Raw genomic sequence first — 12,867 nt, forward strand, 5'->3', positions numbered from 1 at the left:
GGACACCGGCTCGCTCCCATCAGCCGGCTGGCCTTGAAGGTGCGCAGCGCGGCCTTGGTCGTGGCCGGCCCCTCACTGGCCGCTGAATTATGTGCTCGCTCTGTGCCTCTTTTCTTCATCTGTGAAATGTGGACGGTGCCGTCCGCCTTAACTATGAAGATACAGTAAGAACCCACATAAATCCCACCTGCACATCACGGGAGCGATTGCTGTGCGTTGGACGTCGTTCTGGCTCCTCGGCCACTGTCACTCACCCTGGCGTCCGGGTCCTGTGTGGCGTTGCCGGGCCCGGGCGTCCGTGTGTCGGGTCCAGCTGAGCAGCAGGCGGGAGGAGGAGGCAGGGACTCGCTCCCCACTCGCGTCTCCCTCCCAGAGCCGTACCTGCGCCCACCTTCCGTTGCTTTCCCCGTCGGCCTCGTTTTGTTTCCCCCGGGGGGGACCGTCATCAGCTGGCCAGGCCTTGTCCACGCCCCCTCCCTAAGGTGTTCCCTGTGCTCCCGAGGCATCCGCGGTCACCGGGCGGCCCCTTTCCCCAGGGGCCTGGCTCCCAGCCCCGCGGAGCCCCTGCAGGTCCTGGGCTCTCAGAAGCTCCCCCTGGTGCCGTCGGTTCCGAGGGTGGTAGCTGTTTCCTGTAGCCCCGGTGTCTGTGTTACCTCAGTGTTGCCTTTGCAGCGTATCTGATCCCTGATAGCAAGTTTTCTTCGTTGAAACAACTAGTTCGGTTCTGTTCGCCTGAGGTCCTGCCTGAGCTATGATCCTGCTCTAAGGCCTGTGCTTGGTGCCTCTTCTCTTGCTCCCACAGGGGCCCCCTATGCCTTCCTCCCTCTCTTCCCCACTCCTCCCTCCTGCTCTCCCTTCTCTCCATCTGCTCTGCTGGAGAGGGCACGTCCAGGAGATGGAAACTTGAACGCCATAACTTGAACGGGGACAATTTCATGTAAAGAACTGCTAACTGTCACAAAGTCTTGAAATACAGGATTGGGGCGCCTGGGTGACCCGGTCGGTTAAGCGTCCGACTTCGGCTCAGGCCATGATCTCACACGGTTCGTGGGTTCGAGCCCTGTGTTGGGCTCTGTGCTGACAGCTCAGGGCCTGGATCCTGCTTCGGATCCTGTGTCTCCCTGTCTCTCTGCCCCTCCCCCGCGCACGCCCTGTTTCTGTCTCAAAAATAAATAAACACACACACAAATCAAAAACAACAGAGGATCTGGCCGGTGGGGAAGTCGTGGGGAGGCGGTGTCGGCGGAACTTGCTGGAAATCCACCCTCTGGGGTGCAGGGGCAGGTCGTTCACAGGGAGGTATCCTGACTCGGAACTTGCTCAGAAGCATCCCGAGGAAGTTCTCGGCTGCTGGACACGCCCGGTTGGTCACAATTTGCCGGAGCAAATCACTGGAGAGACTCGACCGCAGCGGGCGGATGCCGGAGAAGCAGCGTGCTGCAGGAAGCCTGGCGATGCCGAACTTGCCAGCCGGCGAAGGAGACTTCCCGGAAGGGCCCGTCTGCCCTTTGGCAGGGCAGGCGGTGGAGGGTTTACGAGACCGGCGCCCGCTCGGAAACCTAGTAAACCCGGCCCGCGCACGGCTCCCGGGGATGTCCGGGAGGCGCCGGGTTTAGAGAGCCCTCAGGTGTGCCGCACCACCTTCTCATAGACGCTCGGGTGTCATCTGGCTGATTTTTGCCAGTCCGGCGGGTGTGTAGTAGAATCTTGGCCTTTTCCATGGGGTTCAGCACTTTCTATACTTTGCCTTTTGGAGATCTTTATTAAGCGTTGCTTCAAATCCCCCCCTCCCGTTTTTCAAATCAGATTTGTCTGTCTTTTTACCGACTTACAAAAGCTCAAATCCTGCGGTAGTTACGTGTTTCTGTTACGTGTTCATTCATATCTTTTCCTGTTCTATGGATAGTTTTTGTTTTTTAACCCTAGGATGTTAACACTTTTGAGAAAAAAGTGTTAGTTTTGATATAGTCTAGGTGGTTAATGTTTTTCTTTATGGTATTATTTTGTGTGTCTTGTTTAAAATATCTTACTCTGCAGTGTTGTTTTCTAAAAGCTTTCTAGTTCACTTTTTTACGCTTAGGTTAGTACTTGGAGTTGAATTTTCTGTGTTGTGTGGGGCAGGAGCCCAATTTCCATTTTTTATACTGGTACCTACCATTGCTTACTGCTTTCTGAAAACAAATCCTCTTACCTCGTGATTTTCAACAGCGTCTCAGCTGTCGGCTGTTTATATCATGACATAAATTTTAGAATCCTCTTGTCAGATTAGAGATGCCCACACAAACATATAGATGTTCTCTGATGTGTAAAATGACACACACACACACACACACACACACACACACACACACACACACCCTGTGGGGAATTCAGTCTCAGATTGCATTTGATCTCTAGAGAAAAACGGATTCCTCTCATCTGTGAACGTGGTATAATTCTTTACTCGATCAAGTTTTAGAATCTTTTTTCTTAGTGGCACTGGGCATCATTTTTAGTTACATTTTTGATGCTTTTTTCTTTTTAATGTTTATATATTTATTTTGAGAGAATGAGAGAGAGAGAGAGGGAGAGGGAGAGAGGGAGAGAGAGATGTGAGCGGGGGAGGGGCAGGGAGAGAGGGAGACCTAGAATCCCAAACAGGCTCCATGCTGCCAGTGCAGAGCCTGACGTGGGGCTCGAACCCATGAACCGTGAGATAGTGACCTGAGCCAGAATCAAGAGTCGGATGCTTAACTGACTAAGCCACCCAGGCGCCCCATTTTTGGTGCTTTTATGAATAGGCTCCATTCTTGATTTTTTTTGCTCATTCCCTGTATGTATGGAAGTATTACTGACTTTTTAAATGTTGACTTTGCATCCAGAAGCTTTTGGGACTTACTAATTCAGACAACTCGTACGCCTAAAAGTGTTGACCACATACATTAGAAATGACCTTTCAACTGTAGAGGAAAACAAAAAAACAGTTCAGTGTTGTCTTCTCCAGCGTTTGGCCTTTCTTTGTCTTGCCGGCCCGGATCGTCAGGGGAGTGTGGACTGGAAGTGGTGATAGCAGGCACCTCCGTCTTCTTCCCTTTCAGAAGGAAGGCTCCTTCTCCATCTGGCTGTTAACCATAACGTGCACCTTGCGTTTTGTGTTGGGGACCCATTTTTAGGGTAAAGAAGCCCTCCTCTGTTCCTCGGTGGCTATGAGTTGTTCAGTTTGGCTTGTTGTTTAAAATTATGAACGGGTGTCGAATTTCACCAGCTACGTCTTCTGCAGTCTTCGGGATGATCGGATCGTTTTGTCCTTTGTAGGTTGATGCGGTCACTTACAAAGTTCGACTCTGGGAGGGTAGAGCAGTTTGCGGTGCGGGTGTGAGTGCAGCTTCCTCTCTGGTACGAGATTCCTCCTGAAACACGGGTTTTGCGTTTTTACCTTCTGTTCTCTTCCTTTTTCATAGTGTGCGTGTTCAACTTGGGTATCGGTCCCAGTGAGGCTGGCCGCACCGGCTTGGTTTGAGGGTCTGCTCGCTCTCTTCCCGTTCCTTGGAAGGGTTGTGTAAGTTGGAAGTCTTTCTCCCTTGAATGTGAGCTGGCGGGAAAGCCGTCTGGGTGTAGGATGTGTTTTTGTGGGAAAATGTGACTGCCGCTTCAGTTCCCTTCGTGGCCGTCGCGCTCTGCGGGCGTTCCCTGGATATCTTACAGAGACAGTTTGTGTTAGCTGTGCTCTAGGGTTTTGTTCACTTAATTGAAGTTTGCAAACAGTGTGGCCTCATGTTATTTGTGATATCTTCTGACTTTCTCTTTTGGCAGCCTCGCCTTTGTCATTTCTGAACGTGTAACGTCGGCGTCCTTTGTGCCTTTCCTCCATTTTGACCCGTTTTTCCAAAGGTTGGTCTGTATGGTGCTTTCTGAAGAGTCACGTTTTCGATTTCCTGATACCCTCTTTTTATGACTGCTGTCAGTTTTAATAATTTCTTGCTCTTAATCTTTATTTTGTTCCTTCCCTGTTTGGGGATATTTTTATTCTTTTTGTAATTTCTCGAAGCAGGTATTCATTGATTTTTGTCATTCTTCCCCAAAATACGCATTTTAAAGCTTTAAAAAGGTTTTCCTTTCTGTACTGTGTTAGCTGCATCGCGAAGCTTTGGTTTGAGGTATTTTTGTTAACATTTGGTTTGAAATATTGTATTTCCGTAGTGATTTCTTTTCTGTCCCCACAGGTTATTTAGGGGTCTGTTTTCTTGTTCTAAACCTGGTGACTTTCCGATCATTTTGGGGACTAATTTCCCCCAAATACTCGCACGTAGGTGTAATTGCCACGTAGGAAGCGAGCACTGTCTGTATGGCAGTCTTTGAAAGTGCGCGGAGACTCGTCTTTTTCTCCGGCACGTGGTGAAGTGCTTGGCGGTGTGTCCTTGGGAAGACCGTACGCTCTGCGGCTGAAACCCATTTTTCCTTTTCGCTAATCAGCTTCACGTATAAGCAAGTGGGTGCTCGGATAAGCACGAGACAACCGTATTGGGTTGATACGGTCGCAGGAATAAATCCGGAATCGCGATACCTTGTAATTGTGTGACTTGGGTCAGATTCCTTATAACCGCCGTGGGTCTCGGTCTGCTGTGCTCTGTAACGAGGATAGAAGCACCTGTCTCGGCAGTAGGGTTCTCCATACGGTAGTACAGTAAGCATTGTGATAAGCGAGTGCGTATATAGTAAGCGCTCACGGTGTCTGTTTAGAGTCTCCGACCCCAGGAACAAACACATGTTTTCACGGAACATTTGGAAACCTGACATTTTAAACCAGTATTTATCAAGTCTGTATTGTGCCAGTAAAGAGGGTGGCCAGGTGAGCCTTTTCTGCGTTCTCTCCCGCACGTTCAACTGTGTTAGCAGGTTCCCGTGTCATCCTTATGACCGACAAAACAGGGACTGTCCACGTTCCGGGGGGGAACTTGGATCTCACAGAGGTCACGTGCCTTGCGCACATTCACGCTACGTTGGGAGTTGCACACAGGTCTGTGTTTGTGGCCGGTACACAGTTGTGTTCTCCTGTTACTCTTTCCTTTAATAGACTATTTTTTAGAGTGGGTTTTGGTTCACAGCAAAATTGAAAAGGTTCAGGGATTTCTCGTGGGTCTTCTGCCCCTGCCCCTGCACAGCCTCCCTCGCGTTTCACGTGTGGCGCCACAGTGACAGCTGATCCTGAGCAATAAGCTTGAATGCGCGGCTCCTCACCTTCGCAGATGGACTTTTACACAACATGCTGTGAATGTATTGTCTCTGCCCCGTCAGTTTCTTAGTGTTTTCTTTTCTCTAGCTTTCTTTATTGTAAGAATATAGTGTATGAAACAACGTACAAAATATGTTAATCAGCTGTTTATGTCATTGATAAATCTTCTGGTTAGCAGTAGGTTATTTATTCATAGTTAAGTTTTAGGGGAGTCAGAGGTCATCTGTGGATTTTCGACCGTGTGGGGATCAGTTCCTCTACCCACCTCCCCACCCCCCCCCCCCCCCCCGCCCCATCTTCAAGGGTCATCTGTAATGCATTTGTTATGTTGTTATCATCCAAAGTCCGTAGTTTACATCATGGTTCATTCTTGGTGTTTTACATTTCATGGGTTTGGACAAAAGTATGTGCAGTGACGTGTATTCACCATGATAGAATCATGCAGAATAGTTTCACTGCCTGAAAGCCTCTGTGCTCTGCCTGTTCATTGTCCCTGCCCTGGTCCTGGGCGACCACAGATCTTTTTACTGTGTCCATAGTTTCGCTTTTTCCAGAACGTCACAGTTGGGATCATACGGTATGTGGCCTTTTCACTTGGTAATTGTATGAAAGTTTCCTCCATGTGTGTTCATGGTTTGATAGCTCGTGTCTTTTTAGTGCTGAGTAACGTTTCCTTGTGTGCACGGACTGCAGTTCCTTTATCTGGTCACGTACGGAAGGACGTCGTGGTTGCTTTCATAATTTCATTTGGCAATTATGAGTGAAGCTGCCGTAAACATTAATGTGCAGGGTTTTGTGTGGACATAAGTTTTCGGTTACTTTGGGTAGATACCAAGGGTTGCAATCGTTGGATTGTATGTTAAGCGTGTGCGTGGTTTTGTAAGAAGCCGCGGGACTGAACTGTCCTTCACAGTGGCCGTACCATTCTGCGTCCCTACCAGCCGTGCGTGAGCGTCCCTGTCGCTCACATCCGTGCCGGCACTGTGTGTTGTCAGTGTTGTGGGTGTTGTCCAATATGCTCTAGTTTTATCGGGTGAAATGTTCTGAATGTGTCAACTAGGTTGTTACTAAATGCTGTTAAAATCTTTTACATAGACTAGTTTTTTGTCTGCCTGTTTTATAAGTCACCAGGAAAGTTGTATTACTACTGCAGAGTTTAATTGTGGGTTTTTTTCTTTCTTCTGTAGTTTTGTCAATTTTTCTTTTAATTATATGTATGTGTGTGTATATGTACGTATATATTTGAGGCCATGTTATGATTACAATCTATAATTATTATCTTTTTGGTGAATTGTCATTCTGAAATCTTTTTTTTTTTTTTTGAAGTTTATTTCTTTTCTTTAGCAGTCTCCACACCCAACATGGGGCTCACACTCACAGCCTTGAGACTAAGAGTTTGTGCTCCACCGACTGAGCCAGCCCGGCGCCCCTGAAATGATAATGCTTGTTTGCCTTAATGTTTGTTACGTCTCATTTTAAGGGGTCTATGACTTCCTGTTTAGCTGGTATTTGCCTAATACATCTTTTTGCTATTCTTTAACTTTTAATATTTCTATAGTATTATGTTCTAGATGTTTTGTTTTAAGTAGCATTAAGTTAGATTATTAAAAATCCGGTCAAAGAGTAACTCTTAATTGGAGCACGTAGTCCAGTGATAGTTAATGTAAATTAGAGGCATATTGTGTTGACATTTACAGTTTTTTAAAGAAGTTAATTCAGTTTGTACGGAGCACGTTGTTTTGGTAAGGCATTTTAATATTAACGTCATGCCCAAAGTTTCATCGCGGTGAGAGACTTATGTAGTTAAAAGAAGTTAACAGAAACTTCCCGTTTAATGACGTGGAATGGTTTCTATTAAGATATGTTTATTTGGTGTGTTAACAAGTTTTTAAATTGTATCTTTCTTATTTTTATAAATCGTCAGCATTTCGCTGTGGCCTGCAGTTTCTAGGCAACATCGCCTCACGGAATGAAGATTCGCAGTCTGTCGTGTGGGTGCACGCTTTCCCAGAACTCTTTCTGTGAGTATATCGATAGAAGTTTCTCTCATTCTGGAAAGACTGGTTATATCATTCCATTTAGGTGAAGTTCAAAAACAGGGAAAACTAGCCCTTGGTCAGAGAGTTGAGGATGGCCCTTGGTGGTGGTGGGCGGGGGCAGGATCGGCACTAGCCGGGAGAGGGCACGAGGGAGTCTCCTGGGGTTCTGGGAATGTTCCGTGTCTTGACCTGCTTGGTAGTTATGGAGTTATATCCACATCTAATAATTTATTGGGCTGTACACTCAAGATTTATGCCCTTTATTGTATGTCGGCTTTTTTTTTTTTTTTTAAGAAAATAAGAGTTTTGATTAAAGTAAGAAATACTGTTAAGTTCACTGTGATTTATAGGAAAACACATTCGTAAGAAAAGAAGCCATAAAATGCTGGAGTATGGGCAGTGAATTGGTCATTATTTATCCATCGAGCACTTGTTATGTGCCCAGCACAAGGCTGTCTGGGTAGATCTGAAGAGCGGTAAGATGGGCACAGCCAATCCGTTTGTCTAGGTTGGTTCGCGGTGCTTTTCCTGGTGATTTGGTACTTTGTTTTGACCAACTTCTGTTAGTTCACGCAAAGTTGAGCACCGGGATAGAAGGCGAGTGGGTAACGGAGGCAGGGTAGGCAGTAGGAAGCGCTGTCTCAGAGTGGGCGGCCTGGCTTCTAGTCCAGGCCCCGTGGCCCACGAGGGGTGTCCGTGGTCGTGGCAGCAGTAAGGCGGCCGAGCAGTGGCTGTTTCTCTGCCCCGGTTGGGTATTCCGTGCGGGCGATTCCTGTCCTGTGAGCGGCAGGAATCCTGTCCTGTGCAGGGCGGGGTGAGGAACCGACGCTCACCGCTGGTCAAGGGCAGAGCTGCTCTCCGGGTCCAAAGGCGGTGCTCTGCTGCCTAAACGCCCTGCTGCCTTCCCCGGTCGTGTCGGTTTTCTGGGCTTCCGTGTAAAGTATGATGTCAGGATCACATAAACTCGAATGTGATCCCTAGCTCACTTGAGTCGGTAACTGGCTCTCAAATTCCTCCAAATAATGAGAGTTGAAGGCACCAAATCTTTATGATTCACGATAATTGAGCTTAGGTGGAAGGAAAGAATTGTGGAATTCGAGCTACAGAAATAGAAATTACTCATTCTTGAGAATTCCTGCCTTTAAAACATTTTGAACACCTAGTATCTGTGGTTCTGAGCTAGGTGAGTGGAATTTGGGTAATTTAGATCTATTTATAATTCCCCAAAAGCCCATGCTTTGGGGGAGATAAAGGAACAGGTGAGCACACTGTAGTGTAAGACGGACACAGTTCGAGTAAATCCGAGTGTCACGGAAACCCAGAAGAGAGGCCCCTGGACAGGGCAGAGAAGCCGCGACAGGTTACGCGGTGGTGTTCCTTACGGTGTCAAATCTGATCCTCACGGAAGCGCCGTGAGATAGGCCAGGGAGGTCGTCGTAGTCCATTTTTATATCAGAAAACACACTGAAAGAGGTAATTTGCGTTCTGCGCGCGTTTGTGAGACAAAGGTAACCAAATTTGAGTTCCGTCTTTGAGAGGTACTGGCTTTGTGCACTTGGGCAGCTAGAGTCCCAGTCGCTGTCTGTAACGTATGGATAATACCTCCTCCGGGAGAGTATGATGAAGTGGAACTGGAAAAAAAAATCCTGCCGTAGTGCGCAACCCGGGGCCTAATTGGCCGTGGGTAACTCAGCGACCTTCCTAACTAAGATCGCGTAGCTGAGAGGTGATGAGGCGGGACTCACCCTGACGCTCTTGGCTCCACTCTTGCCAGGGTACCATCTCTCCACCGTTCCCGTAAACCCTCTGACCCTCGTGATGCTGAAAGGAGTGCCCGTAGTTAACGGGGCCTCACGTTTTACCTTTTGGTTTCTTTTTTCTAACAAGAGTGAACATTTTCACGTTTTATAGATGTCATCATTTATCTTTTCCTTTAATCGGGTGGTGTTTGCTTTTTGCTTTCAAGTCCTAAAGTCCGCTGCGTCTTTAATTTTGGCTACAGTGTGTCACGACTCGTTTTAGATTGCTCTTTTTCCAGTAGATAAGGTACTTGTCTCAAAGTGTTGTCATTCTTTGTTAAATCCTCAGAAACGTCAGTATGCACTGCATTTGTTAATTGGGTGATTGTTGTTTGTCAGAATCCATATTTTACCATATTGCTCAATGGGGCTAATGCCCTGATGTCTTTCTTTGGAAGGTCTTGCTTAAATCATCCGGACAAGAAAATTGTTGCCTACTCGTCAATGATTTTGTTCACCTCCCTGAACTCTGAGAGAATGAAAGAACTGGAAGAGAATCTGAACATCGCGATTGACGTCGTCGAAGCTCACCAGAGGCAGCCCGAGTCGGAATGGCCGTAAGTCTCTCGCTGGCAATCTGATTGCTTGAGAACATCCGAGCGGATCCCTTTCCTTGCGGAGCAAACCAGAGTTTGAATTCCGGTAGCTGAACAGCAAGTTGACGCTAAACGATACGGACAAAATGAGAAAGCGTCTGGGCAGCACCTGGAGGCTGGGGAAGGTGGGGTGACGGGCGAGTCGGGGGTCCTGGGAGGCGGTGAGGCCCGGGGCGCAGCCTGAGGACACGCAGCCCTCTGGGGTCGTCCGGGTCACACCGCCGTGGCTGCGCCTGATGGTTCGTTACGGATCGGACGTCGATACGTGTCTCGCGGCTTGTGTTCCACCGAGACATCCGTTGTCGTCCACATCGTAGTGTCCGTCCATCCCCTGGCCCCGTACATAACGCCTCATCTCCCTCCAATCGCTTTTAAGATTTTTCTTTGACTTGTCAGGAGCCTAATTATGATGTCTTGATGTGGATTTCTTTGAGTGTATCTTCTTTGGTTCCCTCGACTTCTCGAATCTTAGGTTTATGTTGCCAGATTTGGGGAGTTTCCGGCCATTATTTGTCTGAACGCTTTTTTGGCCCCGTGATCTTTCCGCTCTCTTGTGGGGACTCCACATCAGGCCACGGCTGAGGCTGACTGTGATCCTTTAAGACCCAAGAAGCCACCGTTAGATTTAGACGGTTTGTTATCCTGTGGACAAGGAAAAGGAGAAGCCGTGAGTCCCATCGTCCCACGTGCTGAAAAGGGGCCGGATGACTGGGACGACCGTTGTCATCCCAACGGGATGCCACGTTGCTTGAAGCGGTTTTATATTCTGAGGGGCTGGGCAGACCGCTCCATATCTCGTCAGGACGGCCCCTCATCTGACCGTCCCTGACAGCCTCCGAAGCCTCGGGCCTGCCGTCCCTGAGTTGTGGGAGGATCACAGGGTGTTGGGCTTCTGTCCGCTTGGCCTGTATGCACGTGTGGGAGGGAGGCGGCCAGAGCAGTCCCTGCTCCCTGATGTCGCCTTAGTCTTCTGGTTGCCCCGGAGCTCCCTGAGGCTCTGATCAGGGTTTTTGTATGTTTTGTTCTTGTTTCCTGCTTTCTGTTTTCTCTTTTAAGCCAGTACTTCGCTATCTCGATTACGGTAGCTTTGTGTAAGTTTTGAATCAGAAAACTCTTAAGTCTTCCCACTTTGTTCATCTTACTCAAGATTTTTTGGGCCCTTCTGGGTCCCTTGTGTTATATGTTAATCTTTGGATCAGCTTTTCAGCTTGTTCGGAAAAGCAGCTAGAGTTTTGGTAGAGATAACATGGATCTGTAGATCAGCTTGAGGAATGTTGCCATTTTAACTAGATTAAGTTTTCCAGTCCATGTGTAGAGGTATCTTTCCATTTATTTAGGCCTTATTAATTTTTTCAGTGAGGTTTTTTTTTTTAGTTTACATTTTTATTTGTTTTTGACAGACAGAGACAGAGCAAGCAGGGGAGGGGTGGGGAGGGGTGGGGGGGGGGACGGGACACAGAATCTGAAGCAGGCTGCAGGCTCTGAGCTGTCAGCACAGAGCCCCACGCAGGGCTCGAATCCATGAACTGTGAGATCGTGACCTGAGCTGAAGTTGGGTACTTAACCGACTGAGCCACCCAGGTGCCCCCCGTTTTTCATTTTTTTTTTTTCAATTTTTTTTTTTTTAACGTTCATTTATTTTTGAGACAGAGAGAGACAGAGCATGAACAGGGGAGGGTCAGAGAGAGGGAGACACAGAATCTGAAACAGGCTCCAGGCTCCGAGCCATCAGCACAGAGCCCGACGCAAGGCTTGAACTCACGGACCGTGAGATCATGACCTGAGCTGAAGTCGGCCGCTCAACCGACTGAGCCACCCAGGCGCCCCAGCCCGTTTTTCATTTTTAAATATGTTGAGGTGTGTTTTATGGCCGAGCACCTGGTCTGTCATGCAGACTGTCCCATGTGCTGTGGATTCGGGTTTGGTGGGGGCGCTGTCTAGACGCCTGTTGAACCTCTGTTTGTCTTTCTTTTTCTTTCTTTCCTTCTTTCTTTCTGTCTTTCTTTCTTTCTTTCTCTCTCTCTCTCTCTCTCTCTCTCTCTCTCTCTCTCTGTCCCTCTCTCTTTCCCTTTCTTTCTTTCTTTGTTTCTATGTTTATTTTTGAGAGAGACAAACAACATGAGCAGGGGAGGGGCAGAGAGAGAGAGAGAGGGAGAGAGAGAGAGAGAGAGAGAGACAGACAGACAGACAGAATTGGAAGCGGGCTCCAGGTTCCGAGCTGTCAGCACAGAGCCCGACGCGGGGCTCGAACTCACAGACCGCGAGATCATAACCTGAACTGATGTCAAATGCTTAACCGACGGAGCCACCCACGCGTCCCAGACCTTCTGTTTCTTGATGGTCTTCTGTCCACCTGTTTCATGCATTCCTGGAAGGGGACCGTTTTCTGTCTGTCCAGTCATACCAGTTGGTTTTTGTGTCCCTTATTTTTGGGCTCTGTGGTTGGGCACATATCTGTCTGTAATTGTTAGGTCTTGAGGAATTGGTCCTTCCTTTCGTCATTGTAGAATTCATCAAAAATCCTGTTGCTTTTAGTCCTGTTCTTCCGTTTTCCGTAAGATCTATTTTCATGTGTGTTTTCACGTAGCGGCCAGTGAGTTGGGGGAACAGCTTGTGTCCGAGTGGGGGAAGCCCGGAGCTGCCGGTAGTGCTGCTTGCATTTTTTTTAAACTTATTTTTAGAAGTTTTTTACTATTTTAATGTTTTTATTTAATTTAGAGAGAGCGCAAGCCAGGGAGGGGCAGAGAGAAAGGGCAGAGGGTCTGAAGCGGTCTCTGTGCCACAGCAGCGAGCCCAGTATGGGGCTTGACCTCATGAACAGCGAGATCATGACCTGAGCCGGAGTCAGACACTCAACCGACGGAGCCACCCGGGCGCCCCCGTGCCACTTGCGTTTCAGAGGCGCTTTCTCAATTTGGGTCTCTTTCAGTGTGAACTTTATTGTCCTCCTGAAATTATGCCTCATTTAAAAATCATTGTTTTCCCAGCATTCATTTGTATTTGGATTACCCATTTGCACACAGACACAAGTTGGTGTCTGAAAAGATTAGGATACTGTGCTTGACTTAGATTACCTTCCTCCGTATGGGTTGTTTTATAATTGAGCACGGTGGATGAATCCTTAGAGTCTGCTTACTTAGCATAGTTTTTAGTTGAAGTCTGTTTCGTGTGTTAAGTATCTTAGATCTGGGTTTTGGCCGTCGGCAGTTTTCTGGCAGCAG

The 12,867-nt window shown here is 47.9% G+C and overlaps 1 protein-coding gene across 2 annotated transcripts in view; it reads left to right on the forward strand.

The window, feature by feature from the left end:
- Positions 1–12,867, forward strand: part of ATXN10 (ataxin 10) — a 166,791-nt gene that overhangs the window by 32,352 nt on the left and 121,572 nt on the right. For both annotated transcript variants that reach the window (XM_042993531.1, XM_042993532.1), the window contains exons 4-5: positions 7,137–7,233; positions 9,449–9,607. In XM_042993531.1, the coding sequence (XP_042849465.1) occupies positions 7,137–7,233; positions 9,449–9,607 (256 nt within the window). The remainder of the gene's footprint in view (positions 1–7,136; positions 7,234–9,448; positions 9,608–12,867) is intronic.

Source organism: Panthera tigris, chromosome B4 (genome assembly GCF_018350195.1).
Source record: "Panthera tigris isolate Pti1 chromosome B4, P.tigris_Pti1_mat1.1, whole genome shotgun sequence".
NCBI lineage: Eukaryota > Metazoa > Chordata > Mammalia > Carnivora > Felidae > Panthera > Panthera tigris.